Source organism: Typopeltis vanoorti, chromosome 11 (assembly GCF_054136105.1).
Source record: "Typopeltis vanoorti isolate ZY-2024b chromosome 11, IOZ_Tvanoo_1.0, whole genome shotgun sequence".
NCBI lineage: Eukaryota > Metazoa > Arthropoda > Arachnida > Uropygi > Thelyphonidae > Typopeltis > Typopeltis vanoorti.
In genome coordinates, this window is record NC_143559.1 from 68,229,118 (window position 1) to 68,247,563 (window position 18,446).

At 35.9% G+C, this 18,446-nt stretch overlaps 1 protein-coding gene across 1 annotated transcript in view; it reads left to right on the top strand.

Moving 5' to 3' along the window:
* LOC150101694 (HAUS augmin-like complex subunit 3) overlaps positions 1-646 on the top strand; it is a 203,207-nt gene extending 202,561 nt beyond the window's left edge. The window contains exon 14 of the mRNA XM_090400697.1: positions 414-646. Coding sequence (XP_090256823.1) covers positions 414-542 — 129 coding nt within the window. The 3' untranslated portion in view covers positions 543-646. The remainder of the gene's footprint in view (positions 1-413) is intronic.
* Positions 647-18,446: the final 17,800 nt, after the last annotated feature.

The window sequence follows — 18,446 nt, forward strand, 5'->3', positions numbered from 1 at the left end:
AAAAATTAATTTTGTTATCCCAGTATAAAGTATGGCAGACAAATTTTGCTGGAGAGGGGACCTTTTTACTTGACAGCAATCAAAATGTATCATATGGGGGGGGGATGTAGTTTTTGCAAGGAAATATTGGCATTGAGGTATTTTCTAGGCTCCAGGAAATATCTCAATATATGAAATAAAATGAATGTTTACATAATATAAATAAGAACCTGCCAATCATGATTAGCAGGTTCTTATTTATCATCATTAACATTATGTTCTTATTAATGATCATTAACACTTAATATTTAATGTATTGGAGATAAAATAAATGAAAAACAACAAAATTTTACATCCTATAATTGGTTACTGTTATATAGAACAATCAGGAAATAAATTTTATGGCTTCAGTAACATAATGTTTTTTTGTCTAGGTGCTACAAGAAGACCCTCTGAAATCAGAAGAGAGTTCTTTGTTTGTAGACTTTTTCACTCATCCCAAGCAGTTAGTGAAGAAAGTCAGATCTCTAGAAACAAAGCTAGAAAAAAATAGAGAACAGTAAAGATATTTTTTATAACTAATTCAAGTTTCTTATCATGATTTATTCATAATGAATAATGTCCGTATTGTTTCTGTACTCAAATAAAAATAAATTTTTGGCTTATTTTTTTGGTTTTAGCCTGCAGTCCTTAATCCTTATGTCCAAAAATTTTGATTATTTAGAAATTTAGAATTTGTTTTGAAATATGGATACAGTTTTGTTTTTAACCTTTATATGAATAACATAGAATACTTTCATTTCAGTGCCATTGGGTTAGTCTTAATGTAACATGATGATTAAAGTCTCAACTCTTCATTCTTTATAAGAAATTTAGTTTAATCCTTTATCCAAGTGTGAGCAAACAAAGTTTGCACCTGAAAGTATCTTCAAGACTGGGGTAAGGTGGTGCAACACCAGGTCGACTCCTTGCAAAGGTGGAGCAAGCTACTAGCACTCCTATCTCAGTATCTCCCATAATGCAAAACACATCTCCTTGCGGATATGTCTAATGTTATGCATTAAGGGAAGGGCCACTACCCAGACTAGTTTCGACCTTTATTGAGGTCTCTTCAGTGGGAGCCAGGCCCAAGTGGAGATACCAGCCAGAAGCATTAGCAAGGTCATCTCTACCTATAGGAGTTGCCAAATGGTATGCCACCTTTTTAATAAATTACTCTGGATTTAGAGAAAGATGTTGAAAAGTTTATTTTTCACTTGGTTAGAATATAATAAATTTAGTTTAATCCTTTATCCAAGTGTGAGCAAACAAAGTTTGCGCCTGAAAGTATCTTCAGGACTGGGATAAGGTGGTAGAGATGACCTTGCTAATGCTTCTGGCTGGTATCTCCACTTGGGCCTGGCTCCCACTGAAGAGACCTCAATAAAGGTCGAAACTAGTCTGGGTAGTGGCCTTTCCCTTAATGCATAACATTAGACATATCCACAAGGAGATGTGTTTTGCATTATGGGAGATACTGAGATAGGAGTGCTAGTATCTTGCTCCACCTTTGCAATGAGTCGTCCTGGTGTTGCACCACCTTACCCCAGTCCTAAAGATACTTTCAGGTGCAAACTTTGTTTGCTCACACTTGGATAAAGGATTAAACTAAATTTATTATATTCTAACCAAGTGAAAAATAAACTTTTCTTCATTCTTTAGAAAAACCTTCATTTTTAAATCCGGTGTCAAAACATTTTCCCCCCCTGTCCTTTAATCCATTTACATTTGCATTATAAGTTCTGTGAAATATGAGATTGTTATTTAAAATTTTTCCCTTAAGATGTGGAATGTTACCAGTTTAAGGTTCATAATATATTTTCCTACAATCAAGATGATCCTGAACATAAGAATGAGTTGGCAATACTTTAATTTTGGAAAATAAGTTAATCAACTTTATATATATAATGCATATGATTATGTGTTTAAGTTAAATCTACTGCAATTAACACAATTTAAAGATTTCAATTTGTCTGGGTTATTGAATGTTTTCCCTTCTGTATGCGTGTGCAATAATCCTACCCACAAAAGGTTGATTTATTAACTTCCATCATACAATAAGTTTGTGATATATGCTCAAAAGAAAAAAATATCTCAGCCACCAGTGTCATTCTTATTTAGTTACACAATTGCTTACATGTATATTCATAAATTGCATGTCTCACATGATGAAAAACTTGGCCGCCTCTATACAAGACCTAACTCATCTTGAGTTGTCAAGTCTATATAAATGTTCCTCACATCCTTTGATAGGAATTATTCAAATGGAAAACTATACAGTGAGTTGTGTGTTATTCAACCTGTTTAATGAAATCACATAATAAGTTTGTGATATATGCTCAAAAGAAAAAATACTTCAGCCACCAGTGTCATTCTTATTTAGTTACACAATTGCTTACATAGTTAGGATTTGTGTAATATATATATATATATATATATATTTTTTTTTTTTTTTTTTTTAATAACCAGTTCATTTTGGTCCTTACTTATGAAAATCTTTTTTCAGTATACCACACAATTTCAGTATTATTATTGTTACAGCTTCAGGAAGTCTGAAGACTCATCCTGGGAGATCCACACTATCCATAATAACACAATGCCTGCCATGCCTCTCCTTAATCTCATTCATTAAAAAAACTGATGATTGTCTTGGCAACCTTTCTCTAAGCAAAAATGTAGTCCTTATATCCTTGGTAATTACTCTTACACAACTTCCTGAGATAATCCTTATGTTCTCTCTCTTACTCGTTCTGTGTGGTCACATTTTGAAAAATTTCTTTATCATCCTCTATAAAATTGCTTTTATTAACTTATGTTTCTATCATATCCCCTCTTTTCTGACTCACCTAAACTTTATAATCCACAAATCTTCATTCTGCCCTCATGGGAAGCATTCATCACTCAACTTTGAGTTCTCCACTTCTACATATGCAAAAACTCCAGCTGACCTGTGCACAACATTTCAAATGTTGCAACACCATATCAGAGGCTTATTCAGAGGGATAATAACTTCCTTATCCCTACTTGTCAGTTTTTCTTAACATCCAAGTTATCCTTTGAGTTTCATCTGCATAATAGACAACCTGACTTTTTTTTTCATCCCAAGTGCATAACTTTACACTTTGGCACATTGAATTGGCAGCTGTTATCCCTTTCCCAAATAGTTGGCTGAAGTATTATTTTTCTTTACGTATAGAGTAAAAAATATATTAAATCCTAGTTTCTTCATCCTAAGTGGATGGATCAAAGGAGTGTGTTCACTTTTTGTTCTTACTTCTCCAAATGCTGTGATTTCTTGCAAAATCACAAAAGCAGACTGAAAATCCTGAATCCTTATTTTATAAAAGATTACATGACCTATGATTTGTCAAATTATATCTCTTCCTAAAAAAATTGTTTGTTTGTATGCTCTGTGGAGATTGTTGCTTCACTTGTCTCAGGAGAACCACTGCATTGTTTGCTATAGCAATTACTCTATGATGACTGCAGTAGTGGTACTATCTCAGGAAATGTAACAGGTGTATGATGAGCTGTTGGTGGGGGAGGGGGTAATTTTTTTTAAAGCATTTTCTTAGTTAATAAGAAGCATGACTTGGGTAAAAAATAATGGCATCTGTTATGAGAAGTTGCTTTTTTTATGGTATAAAGAGATGCAGTGGATTATTAATCTATTGGGTTCATATCCCATTCTCATTGATAATGCAGTTCATTTATTTTGAGAAAAGATATGAAAGAGTTATTGAATGAAGCAAAAAAGAACAAAAGAATCAGAATTTTGAGCATGTTGTCAAGTATGGCATGAATGATCTGAGACAGAGAGCTATGAGTGCAAATGATTCAGTGCATGAACTATGCAGGAGAAATTATATTCATTTCTCCTGCAAAATAGATATTCAGTGAAACTAGGTATAACAGTGAAGCATGAGAGCTTGAACACATTATTGTGGTGGTTGGTTATGTGCATTCACTAAGTTAGAAGCATCATGAATAAAGGCACTGAATTTTTAGCTTTGGTGAATGAAATAAGATCAAAAATTACTGGCATTGTGAGACCTGAAGAACAGAAGAGGATCTTCACAGCAATATGCTGTGCCCATCACATTCTATCATTGTTATCTTCTGTTCTATTCAGACAAGACACACAAAATAGAAAGAATGCGTTGCTAATCATTGCATAGAAATTAAGTGCAGCCTGAGTAGAGATCCTAAATAGTGATGTTGGTAGTATGAGTAATGCAAGCAACAGACAAAAAGAGTGTTTGGGTGGATGTGAGGTGGCAGATAAATAACAGAACTTTCATCATCTGAAGAGGACTGTGAACTGCATAGACAAGTAAACCTTATGGATATATACGCTGGAACATCGTTATGGATGATTTAAGTTATAGATGCATGGGAAGGAGAAAGCATTTAAGATGAGAGAAAAACTACCTTAAGCAGCACATGGAATTCATGGTGCAAGAATATAGGATGTAGTAATACCATCTGTGAATTTATATTGGCCAAAGAAGATAGAATGAGGTTTATCAAATTGGAGTGGAGGTACTTTGCTTCAGAAGATGGAAGAGGCAAGGGATCTGGATCGATAGGGAACTGATGTTCGGAGGATGTGCTGCAAAAGTAGTAAGGGTTACCCATAAAATTGCTGCGTGAAGAATCCTCATAAGTATGGATAAGGAGGAGGCAGGCCTCATTTGGATTTCTATGCACAGATCTGTTCACCTGGCTATATTGGCAATAGGGAAAACATTGGGGGGAGAGAGAGAGAGCAGAGGTGGTTCTCAGGATTCCAGAATATTGAGTACGGGGACAGTTCAAGGGAATATGGTCTGCAGAGCTTGTTGGATATGGAGAGGAGAGATGATAGCCTCTCTCTCTCTCTCTCTCTCTCTCTCTCTCTCTCTGACCTCCAGTCAGAGAGAGAGAGAAAGTGGCTATGTGATTTTAACTTGAGCAGTATCAAGACATCTTGGCATGAAAAACTGCATGTTAGAGGAATCAGCAATGGGAGATCAAGAGGTCATTGCTGGAAATTGTATACAAAGATCATGTAAGGAAGTGAAAAAGGAAAATTTTTTGCATGGCAGGTGATGAACAAGTGGAGTGTGTTACCAGAGTGTGGTGAGTGCTCCAGTTTCTGGGAAGAGATACAAGATGTTTCCTTTATTATAGAAGAGACCAAGTAATTGGCTTCTTGAAAATCTAATCAATGATTTGATAGGGAAATTAATCATATCTGCATAGTAAATCTTCAGACAGTTGCATGCCAGTTTCTTGTTTAGTAAGATGAAAAACTAGGCCCAGCATAGTTAGCTTTAGTGCATAAGCATCGTTTTAAAAAATAATTCAAAGTGATATACATAGTGATGCATTATACATTGGTAACTTATTGTACTAAATTAGAAAAAGCATTTTTTTTTTTTTTTATGGCTTCTTATTGAAATTCCAAACTGATGATATATAAGCATTTAGTAAACATATGATCCTGACAGACTGATCTCATATCACTCTCAAAACATTAATAAAAAATCCCATTTTTTAAACATTAATATATTTTGTTTCCTATCATTAGGTATGTTTCACAAAATGTTTAAGTACCTATTAGATTTATTATTATTATTATTATTATTATTATTATTATAGGCGAGTTATTCCAGGAAAAGATAGATTTTACAAGAAATTTTTGTTTCAATAAAATGTTTGCAGGGGCATTTTAACATTGGAATGGTAAAAATTATATATTCCAATAACTGGTGGAGGTGCAGAGTTATATTTATGATGGAATAATAAATTTGGGATTTATGACATATGTGAGAGTAAGTCCACATAATTCTATTTAGGTTTCAACTGGAGTAATTTGACTGGCAAAATTATAATTCTGCACTGGCTAGATGTAATAAATGAAATTTGGTATTTAGAATCCCTATGAAAATTTGGTGCTAAGGCTTATTCATTGATTTTATTACACATAATGTTGTTTAAGGAAATTAACAACATAACTAAATAAATTTACTTATTATTTCCAATATTTTACCAAAGTTAAATTGACATCTTTAGAATCATAATACTTTTCTATCAACATGCATGTAGATGCTACTTCAGTAAATATAAGAATGAACAAGTACAGGTCAACCTATAGACCAAAAATTACATCACCTATTGGCTTTGGTTGAGTGTTCTTGGCTGTTGGGCTGATGGTCTATAGATGAGTTTCCCATATGAGAGGCAGTGTCATGTAACCATATTTCTTTAGGTTAGGATACTTCATGAGTTTAGAAGTAGATTTGAGGAAAATCCTCCCAAATTTTAATTAGCTTTGACAGAATGAGGTTTTTTTTCCCCCCATCAGTTCCTGTGGCAGATATCCAGGCATAGTGTATTAAACCTTTGACTATTCAGGTTTAATACACTATGCCTGGATAAGTAGTAGAAACAGATGTAGTCTTGGTGCTCTGATATCCTAATGTTGGCTGTCCTGCCTGTTTTGCCATGATAGGAAAAGTTGTGGCTGGTCTTTAGGAGAGCAGATAAGGGATGTTAATGTTCTTTATGGTTTGTAAATAGTCACAAGATTGTATTTTTTTAAGATCTTGGCCACATTTTCAGAGATGCCAAGGATATATAGAATTGTGAAAGATTTATTGGAATTTGTGTTTACTTCACCAAAGCTTCTTTGAATTTTCCAAGTAACATTATTCCAGTTGAAACAAAGAGTCTGAAGTTTGGTTGAAAAGAATGATGGCAAATCTGATGAAAGTCCTGATGGGCTGGAACTGATCTCTATCCATGTGGTAGTTTTTTTTTTTGTTTGTTTTTCAGTCTCTTCCCCCTCTCTTTCTCACACACACACACACGAAAGGTTGCAAAATTTATGACATGACATTGTCATTGTGTGTGGACACATGATCAGAGAGAGAGAGAGAGAAGGAACAAATTTGATGATCTGTTTCATGAAGATGAAACTGAGGATTGCGGTCTTGGGGAAAACAGTATTGGGATGGCCTACTCCAAGAATAAAGGGAGGATGAGAAGTTGTTTCAATACATTTGGAGTTGAACTATGTATGTATTTTGACCAGCAGCTGATCATGTTCATACATGATTTAAGGAAAGTTCAGTGGAGCCGACTCCATGGAATTATAGAAAAGGTACAATGCAGCAACAGAGCATCTATGAACAGAAACTGGAGGAAGTCAGAGAGAGAGAGAGATATCTATTAAACGAAACAGGACTCTTCTGCATATAATCAAGCATTCTGAGGGTTTTTTTTAGGTGCATTACCCCAAATGCAAAAACAATATTCTAAGGTCGTCCTGGCTGGTGAGCAGAATATTGTTGGGAGTGAAGCATTGTTTCTTCTGGGAAATAAGACAGATTACAATTTTGTGATTAAAACTCACTGGACAAATGAAGAAGAGGAATAGCATACTGTCATGAGCAGAGTTATGAATATGATTGGCTTTCAGAGAGAAGAGCATGGGTGAAAGCACAGAGCCCTGATTGAAAAATCTGATGAAAGGAAATTATCCACTATGACTTGCAATGAACAACTGTAGAGATAGCTGGCAATTCACTCGCAGAGAGAACAATGAATATCATAAGGTGGTAAGCTTGGTAAGGAGACCATGATGGAGATTCAGACACCTTGGAAGTATTAAGAGTAACATCTTGAGTTTCTTCAAACTTTTTAATAGCTTATGTCCAAAGATGCATAAGATTTGTTAGAGGATCTGCTGTGGAGCGAGAGTGACAAAATCCATATTGGTGATCACTTTTTTGAGGAAAACCACAAGCATACGGTGTTCAGCTACTAGCATGGTAGGAGGAGATTTGACTACTTCATCTATGCAGGGGTTGAAGGAAAAGATTGATGCTAGGAGGTCAGTTTTCTGTTTTTGGATGCTATAACACTGGTGCCATCGGGATGAGAGAGAGAGAGGGGGAGGTGAGAGTGCAGAAATTGCATCCAAAGGGACCAGAAGGGTGCAGCTTCTATTTGGACAGGAGACAAGTTTTCTGCTGATCACCATTTTGCATTTACCTCATCTTCACACTCAACCTATACTGAAATATGCAAAGGTTGAGTGTGAAGATGGGGTTCTCAGTGCAAGTCACTTGTGCTAAACTGAGTTTTTTATTTTTCCCTTGAACTATTTTGGTACACTTTCTGTTGAACTGGGCTTGGAAAGCAGATGAGAATTTTGGATAGAATGGGAATGAAGGCCTTTGTACCAGTGAGGATAATTTCTGTGACTCACTCAGAACAGTCGTTTGGGTCAGAGGAATGGAAGTGACAGTCGGACCATGGAAAGGATGAGTAGAAATTCCAGAGGTCATCCTACTTGGCATCTTTGTAGTGCCAAAGAATGTAAGGTTGCGAGCAGTTTGAAGAAGGGTGTTCTGTGAAAGAGGAGGGTAACTTGTTAAAAAGAGATTGAGAGTGAAGGGGTAATCAGGAATTCAGGTAGGTAAATGTACAATTTGTGTTAAGTCACTGCTTACAGCAAAGATTTCCACATCTTGTCCAGCTTGGTGGTGTTGGAAAAAAGGGAGCCAACTGGAATTCTGGACATTGAGGTTACCCAGCAAAATGACTTCACTATTTGGATTGCAAATAGTCAAGCTTCATGGAAGAAAAGTCTGAGTGGCTTTCAGAGTTTGAAGAAGACAAGTAAAGAAGGATGCTGACTTGAAGGATAATCTAAAGAAAAGAAACATAGACAACATTTTAGTGATACTTGTCAAGAAGATACTGACATCAGTTGTGTGAGAGCCAGTTAAAAAAAATTCCATGGTGTTACAAGAATGAGAATTATCTGAATTAATATGTGAGTTGGTGAATAATTTGTATCACTTAGAGCAAACAGTTCCGTTTCTCTTCCAGCTTGGTCTGTGAAATTAGAAAAGGGAGGATAGTCTGAATTATGAATGTTTAAGTATCCAAAGGACTGTATGTGTAGTCTACCCATAAAACAGGGAGGATCAGAGATCCGTCCTGTTTTATGCTTATGGGTAGACCACTCATTCACCACTCTCCAAGTAAAAAAACCTAGCTGTAACACCCTTACTAACCACACTCTTGCCGAGCTTCCATGTATGGCCCCCTAGTCCTCCCACCACCAGTCCTATTCTCAAAAATATCTTCTGAATTAATCTTATAGAAACCCTTCGGTAATTTGAATGTCTCAATCGTATCACCCCTTTTCCATCTATCAACCAATTTCTGCAACCCACAAATCTTCAACCTGTTCTCATAAGGTTCATTCCATAGACCTGCTATTATCTTGGTCACTCGCCTCTGGCTCCTCTCCACCTCCTCCCCATCCAGAAGAAATCCTGGCACTCATATCTGGGCACAGTAGTCTAGATGGGTCTTATCAAGGCTCAATACAGAGGAACAATAACCTGTTTGTCTCTGCTTGTTAAAGTATTTTTTGGCAACCAAGTGATTTGGTGAGCCAATTTTGCCACTTCTGCGATGTGTCCCCTAAACTTCAACTCTCTATCCACCAACACTCCCAAATCCCTGGCCTCGTCAATCTCCTGGAGTACAGTTCCACCAATGTGATATACTGCTGCTAATCTTTTCACCCCAAAATGCATAACCTTACATTTTGCCACATTAAATTGACATCCATTCTCCTTAGCCCAGTCCTCCAAACTATCCAAATCATCCTGCAAAATTTTGACATCCTGTGCACTCACTATTGCTCTACCCAACTTTGCATCATCAGCAAACAAATGAACAGTTCCTCTCAGATCCTTTCCTATATCGTTAATGAACAAAGTGAACAGTAGTGGTCCAAGATCATATAAAAGAGATTTTGCATCGATAACCTTTTTCCAAAAGGCATGATGTAATGTGGTGAGATATAATTGCAGGAAATGCCAGTTAAGGTTGTGAGGAATAATGTATCTGGTTTGGATTGTCTATACACAGTAGTTGTGGTGCACATCATTGATGTTAGAATCCCCAGATGTTGTTAAAGTCAATCAGGAAGGGTTTTTTGACAACCTGGCAGGGTAGCAGCAGCAGAATGATTCACCCGTTGATCAGGAAGCCTACCAAACTCATACAACCAGGTTCATTTCCATGTACTATCTGGCAGCCTGCAAAAAAAAAATGCTTTACTGCTGTATCTTCAAATGGTAGATGTGCTGGCTGGCAGCCTAGTTAAATAATTATCATGTAGAGAGCATGAACAGGGAAGTTTCCATCTGCACTGCATGCGAGGAGAAAGGGAGGGGACAAACTCCATTCTACTCTGATTCGTGCAAGTGTAAGCCAAGAGATGATGGTTGTGAATCTCTTCATATGCATGCTAGTGGAACATTGTCAAGCCACACTTTTAATTGCACTATCCTGCTTTTTCACTTCTGGAGTTGACTTCTGTTTTGTCTAATATGGTGGTTTTAAATACACTTCCAGGCTGCTATTCCTGGAAGAATAATCCACCTCTGACTGTTCTTCTGTTGAATGGCACATGTACATTTATAAATTTTGTTACATGTTCATGGTATGTTGAGTCCATTATCTAGATTTGCCCTTCTGACATTTGAGATCTCATCAGTGGAAGGAGCTAGGGAGATGTTGAGGGCCAAATCAATTGAAGTATCATATTTTCTATCCAAGTATCAAAATTGTGTATCATGTTATTAAAAGACTCTGAATGAGAGAGTTGTAGCAAGGTTTTCCATGAGTTAGAAAGCAAAGTCATTTACTGATGCCTGAGCAAGCAAAAAGTTCAGATATGAAGTAGCTTCACAACTAGTCTTTTATATATAGAGGCAGGTAACTTGACTTCACATCACATTGCCATAGTATTCTGTAATGCAGAATATCCTTTATCTATTTATTTCTGATCAAGTATAATTTACTTTATAAACCAGCAGAAAAACTTTGCTACAGCTCTCTCATTCTAAGTATTTTAATAGTATGGTGATATCATTTTGCTTTACATTTTTTGGTGATAAACTTGTGTGTGTGTATATATATATATATATATATATATATATCTGCCATCAATTTTACTCTGCAGATCTAGCTCCTATTGATGATACCTGAGAGAAGTTTGAAACCAGTCTGACCTTTCCCATAATTCATAGCAATGCATATTACAGCATACTAAAGCAATTTGTTGTGAAGTAACTGCTTCTACATACAAGTATCTAGTCGTGAATTAATGTGCATACTTTTGTTTGCTCAGTAAAGGATAAAAAGAATAGCATAATTTACTTTCTGACTCACTAGAAAAATTTGCTATAAATTTACATTATTAGCTTCCTACCAAAATTTATTTTTGTCATTTGCATGAGTCTTTTTCCACCCATCAAACATGTTTTTGTTAATCTTTTTTCTCTCTCTATCTCCATTTAGTTTTTTGCATATCAGACACATATGCAAAAGGTTGAAAACCTACAGTAATACGTCAGTGCTATATGGGAGATTGGATTTTAAAAAGAAAGGGAATCTCCTGACATGTTTCTTGAACATCTGAACATTTTTGGATTACAGCCTTCAGACACAGAGTGAGGAAAGCTATTCCAAAGAAAAATAGAAAGAGAAGTTTGTTCACTAAGTTTAAAGGTGGGGGTAAATGATGGTGGCCAATTCAGCAAAACATTGTCCATTGAACTGATGTGTAATCTTTCTTGCAAGAAATAAGACATCACTGTGCTGTCTTAAGGTTGGTCAATAGAATAGACATGGACAGAAACAGAATGCTTATGCAAGAGTGACTGGAGTGAATTTATGCAAAACAGTTATTAGTTAACTACCCAGCTGGCCATAGTTGATGAAATATATCAACCATCTTGAACTTTGTATCCATGTTATTTTAATGGTACATTTTGCATTATAGAAAAATGTGGATATCAAGGTCAGATTCTCTTCTGGACACTCATTCATAGGGAGGTTTCAGATCACTATTCCAAATGTGTGAACAGTATTCCAAAGTTGGGAAGGTTTGTGATTTGTGTTAATGAGAAGTAGTCTCAAGTAAATACCAAGATTTTATGAGGGCTGAAGAAGCTATAGCTGAGACGTGTTTGTGCCAGGAAAGGGCTAGAAAAATCTGGAAGGAAAAAAAAAAATCAGAGCTAAGTATTATCAAGAGTAAAAAGAACTGATGTGTAATCTTTCTTGCAAGAAATAAGACATCACTGTGCTGTCTTGAGGTTATTGTTGGTCAACTGAGGAACAGCAGAGAGATCAGAGTTTAAAGCATTTGTTATAGAAGATCTTAAAGCTGCTAATGATTCTGCATCAAACAAAGCTATGGAAAGGATTTAAATCATTTTTAAAAAATCTGAGGATTGCCTTTATGAAGACAATCATCACTGCAAGAGATCAGCCTTGTCTTAGGATGATATTTTAATAATACCATTAGGATTTGAGAACAGAAGTTGTGCCTAGTGGCTCTGGAGAACAACCAGAAGGCCTAACTGTCATTTGTGCAGGAAGCAAATTTTTCTGCCCCTGAGTCTTACAAAGTCTGACTTTGATTTGCTAATAGTCTTTTTGCAGCTGCTGGCATACTGCAATGTAGTCTAAGTGTGGTGCTGTCGATCGATTTGATTTAAAGTCACTGCAATATGCTGATTTATTTTCTTGGACTGCCTTGGCACACCTGTTAGAAAACAGGTGCCTTCATAACTGTAAAATAACACATATGCCACAGTAACTAACTTTTTTATTATGTATCATAAGACATCAGTACAACTATAGAACAACAATAGGAATTGAATTCAAAATCTGGCCTTGTACAACATGGAATCAAAAACGCTAACCACAGAAGATTCACATGTAAACATGAACATTTATATAAAGAAAGTGCTGAAGCCTTACTTCATAGACCTAATCTTAATTGGAATGAATGTCTCGCTATTCCAAAAGTTTGGGAAATTGTTAACCGCAATTGGATTAAATAACTATCTGCTATATTTTAATTTAATTTAATTAATTTTAATTTCAGCCCAATAGTTTTAATCCATGAACATGCAACTATATACATAGAGGGATTCCAATTTAAGCATGTGCAGTACTGTTTTTTGAATTCAATTCCTATTATTGTTTGATAGTTGTACTGATGTCTTATGATGCATAAGACGAAATATTTATTATTATATCATCTCCAGGAAGTCCAAAGATTCATTGAGGGAGAGCACCTACTCTACAACTCGGTCTCCACCACTCACAATCCACCAACTGACCGCAACTACACCAATGCCATCAACCGCCAACCACTAACACTAGTATTTCCACAAACAATCACAAACATCCATGCCCACAGCGGAATTTGAACCCACAGCCTTTTGGCTGGAGAGCAGATACACTAACCACTCAGCCAGCCAGGCTGGCATTTTGTTATTTACATAACAAAAAAAAAAGTTATTTACTGTGGCATACACGTTATTCTATAGTTATGGATACTCCACAGGTTTTACTATATAAAAAGGCCTTCATTCCATCAAGAATTAGTTCAGTTACTCAGGAGAACTGATTAAGAGGAAACCAGGAGTGTTGGAGCGGATTATCAGTTGGTAGATGACAAATTGTGAAAAATTGTTGCTGTTGGCAAATATCTTTTCATCTCTTCCAGTTTAGATAGTGGAAGGAAAATGGAATCCACTTGAGTTATCAACACTGAAGTGACCAAGTTTGAGTATTTGGACTGAAAATAATCAAGATTCAACAGATAAATACTGAAATAGGTTGGGGTTATTAGAATATTTGAAGAGTGATAGAGACAGAGCAATAAAAAAACAAATGCAACTGTGAATTTAATAAGGAAATTTTGAACTAGAGTAAATCATAAAGAGGTAATTCAAGATTTGCCCTTCTCTGACTCTGGATGTCAGATTTAACAAATGTGCAGGCTCCACACCACAGATATTGAAGTGGATTTTTTTGTATTGTTATTTATTTGATTTTTAATAACAGTATTTCTTATGTTGATTTGTATGGTTGTTCTACTTTTAAGGAGTTAACAATGGGAACATGTAATGTGCGTGAGAGATTCATAAACATTCATTCATGGTACTGATGTGCTCATAGGCCTTTCGACTTATGTATGGGATCAATAAAAATATATTTACTCGAATATAACTCTCCCTCACATATATCTCACAACCCTGATTTTACTTTACGAAAAAAATAAATTAAAAAGCTTCGCATATACCTCGCACACGAAAAAATTTAAAACTTTAAGAAATAGATAGTGAATGTTATTATGGCAGTTTTGGGTATTTTGAAATTTGGTGAATAGAATTAGCATTTCAACTCAACAATTGTTGGCTTGCCTTTGGTGTTGAGTCGTGCTGTCTTTTGTTAATACCGCACCAATCATATGCACATCTTCATTACTGCTCTATCTCTACTGGCCTACCATTGCTGTCCATTTCACGCTCCACTTTCACTTAATCACTGTTTATAACATATCTTAAGTCTTGTAAATTACTGTAATTTTTGCTTGAAATATGGAAAAACATACAAGTTGCAGTGCTGATTTTAAACTCAAAGTTTTTGATTTTGCAGAAAAACATGGCAATTGAGCAGGTTCTTCTTTTAATAGCAAAAACTTTCCTTCCACTTTCTTCTGTTCTGAGCCTTCTCTTTCAAGGTTTTGTATGTCTCCATTCAGCATATCCTCCATCTGTATGTCTCCATTCAGCAACCTCACTCTTTCTCTAGGTCTTTTTCCTTCTATTTTTCTTTCAGTGGCATCTCTGATTATTCCATTTCCTTTCAGGATATTGACAGTTTAATGTGTGATTTTGACACAAACAAAAATGATTCTGAAATGATAAAAGGACAAGCAATAATGAAACTGTTTTAATTTAATTGCAAAAGCATTGTTGCTAAAGATTCAAATATATTGCATGATGAAGGTGAGCAAGCAGCCAATCGCATAAATAACATTGATAATTAAAATTTAAATGCATTAATTTTATGAATAATGTGAGCAATTATAAATTATAATGAATACTGAACATTTAATTATAAAGGTCAATTTAGTTTTTTCCTGAAAAACTTTAGTTTCCAAAAATCCCTGCATATATCTCACACTATGATTTTTTAATTTTAATTTTGGGGGAAAAAGTGCAAGTTATATTCAAGTAAATACAGTAGGCATCTCCATGGAGTGAAGACTCTTTGTCAGAGACTCATACTGGCCATTACTAACACAGTACCTGTCAGACATTGAACCCGTTAACACCCTTCTCTGGCAGATCATTGCATTTATTTACCTCCAAGCGATACATCTAATGCTCACACCCTTGCTAATTACACTTTAACACAATTGCCAGTGTGACCCATGTTCTCCTCCCCTTCATGTCATGTACCAAAAATGTTTTTTCTGCATCCAATCCTACAAGCCCCCTAAATATCTCTCTCAAATCTTACAAACTCTCACAAAGTATTCTACAGACCCATCATCAACTTGGTCACTTGATCTGCATTTTCTCCTGCTTAATTCCCAAGAAATCCAGATGACTAAATCTATGCACAGTAGTTCCCAGTTTCTGCATTATATCCTTATAAAGAGAATAATAACCTCATCTCTGTGTGCTCTGCAGCATCCATGTGATTCTTTGAGCTATTCTGCTCACTTTTTATATCTCCTCTGAACTTCCAATCCCTGTTCATTCACCAAATCCCTAGCACTGTCAATTTTCTGCACTCCATTTTCATATGTAATATTCAACTTATAATCATTTGATCCCAAACCTTACACTTTGCCATGTTAAACTGGCAACCATTACCAGTCTATTTTCAATCATTTACTGCAATCTCTATATCCATTTTTATTGACCACTGCTCTACCCACTTTTTCATCATATGCAACCATCTGGATATTCTATTATAATACAGGTATCTCTATGAAGTCCAAAGACTCATATTAACAAATATTCACACAATACCTCTCTTATCTCTCTTTAAACTCATTCTCTGAATTTGCTAACTGCATTCTTCTTACACAACTTCCAGGGGTAATCCCCCCCCCCTCCAAGTTTTCTCTCTCTATATTCATTCATGATGTATTGAAAAATTTCTTTTGTGTCAATCTCATAAAACTCATTTAGTAAGTTATAAGTTACTACATGTTCCCCTCTATGTGGGTAGCAAACTAAACTTTGCAACCCACATACCTTGTGTCCTCATAGAGAGCATTCCACACAGATCTGTCACCAGCTTGTCTCTGAATAATCTCTACCACTTCCAGATCCACAAGAAACCCAGGTGAAAAAATCTGTGCAAAGATGTAGCTGAATTCTGGCCTTATAAAGAGGGATAATAGCTTTCTTACTTGTTCGCATATTTTTCGACATCCAAGTTATCCTTTGAGCTGTTTTGCCAATTTTTGCAATATACACTATGAACTTCAACTCTCTGACCACCATTACCCCAAGTCCCTAGCCTCATCAATTTCCCAATCCAGTATGATTAATGTGATACATATACTATGTATCACATTAATCATACTGGATTGGGAAATTGATATACATATAACCTTTTCAACCCGAACTACATAACCTTAGATTTTTCTATATTAAATTCAAAATTGTTATTCTTCGCCCACAATATCAGTTTATTCAAATCATCCTGCGAGATATCTACATTACTTTTATCAACTATTTTCTCTCCCCAGTTTTCCATCACAAGCAAAAACTGAATATCCCCCTTAAATCTTTCCCTACATCATTAATACACAAATTAGAATAGTGGCCCTAGTACAGAGCACTGAAGCACTCTACTGGTTACCCTCATTCTCCATAGATTCCACTCAACCATATACTACTCTCTGGCATCTCTCTCAGCCACTTCCTACCCATGCCCATTTATTCAAACTTTTGTAAGTTTTCCATCTAGTATTCTGTCAAATGCCTTTGCAAAGTACAGCAGTATCATGGTGTAGCCATTTCCCTTATCTAATTCTGCTGCCACTCTATTATAAAATGTGAGTAAATTAGTAAAAGCAGGACCTATTGCAAAGCCATGCTGCATACTATAGAGTATCGTATTCCTATTCACTGACTGCTGGATTTTATCTTGAACCAACATTTTCAATACCTCCTGAGATATTAATTGGCCAGTAATCTGGGCGCTGCCTTCATGTAACAAAACTATTTAACCCTCTTTCCACTCCCTTGGAACCTTGCAAGCCTGACATGCTTCCATCCACTATTGCTGCTGTATCACGTTGATGTTTTTTCAACATGCTGAACATCTCCAATTCATCTACCTCAATTTTCACATCAAGGACTACAAAATCTCCACCTAGATGATAACCACAGTAATTAACTTTAATGACATAAAAGTATGATATTTCGTACTGAAAATTACAGTACATCATCAGCACATAGAAACAAGCAAATCAAAGAAACAGGAAATGATTGAAGAAACATTTCCTGTTTCTTTGATTTGGTTGTTTCTATGTACTGATGATGTACTGTAATTTTCAGTATGAAATATCCACTTTCATTTCATTAAAGTTAATTACTATGGTTATAGTGTAATTTGTTGTTTATAATCATGCCACAGGCACCTTTAAAGTTATCACTTGATAACTCGATGCTTTCTTCTTCTGTCATTTTTCTACCATTTGGCAGTATTAAAATTATCCTTCCTTAATATTCTCCCTCTCACTTGTGACATAGTCTGATTTAGCCTCTCTTACTATAGTAGTCACCCTCCTTGCCTGCACTTTGTACTGTTCATGATTACGTTGATCACCTATTTCTTTACATTCCCCTGCACAATGTTATCATTCCTTTTTTTTTTCCCCACAGCTCCTACTTTATATTGCTACTCCTGTACTTGAATACCACTTGGTTTATACTCCTGACTTGGATATTTAGTCTGATTCTGCTCCTTTCAAACAATCCTGACCACTTCCCATGCACTCTGACATTCTTTCCTTGTAGCTTCTTAAGTTGTGGCACTGCTCCAAGCTGCCTCCTGTCATAATTACCAGCTTTGCAGGTCAACATAAATTCTTTCTTTACAGAGAAGGTTTAGCAACCTTCCAGGTGAGATTGCATTCACTTTCCCATCACTGGCAAAGTGTCAACTGTGGTTATGAATCCATCCTCTGATGCTATTACAAAATTCAGTATTCTACCTTCTGGTCACCTCCATTACATGCTTTTTCAGGTAATTATCCCTTAGTAACTGTATAAATTCCATTTCCATCTTGCCATACACCCTTTCTTTCTTCCATCTGTGTCTTCACAGTTGAAATCCCAAAAATAATTACTCAAATTGCACTCATTGTACTAATTTGCGGATGCATGTCTTCTATATCATCCTTGGAACTCCCCTGTCTATAACAGCAAACCATATATTTATTTTGTCCTATTGGCTTCAATCTCACACTAGACTGATTTGAAGGAACTGCCATCCATCCCGCCCACCCATCTGTCTCC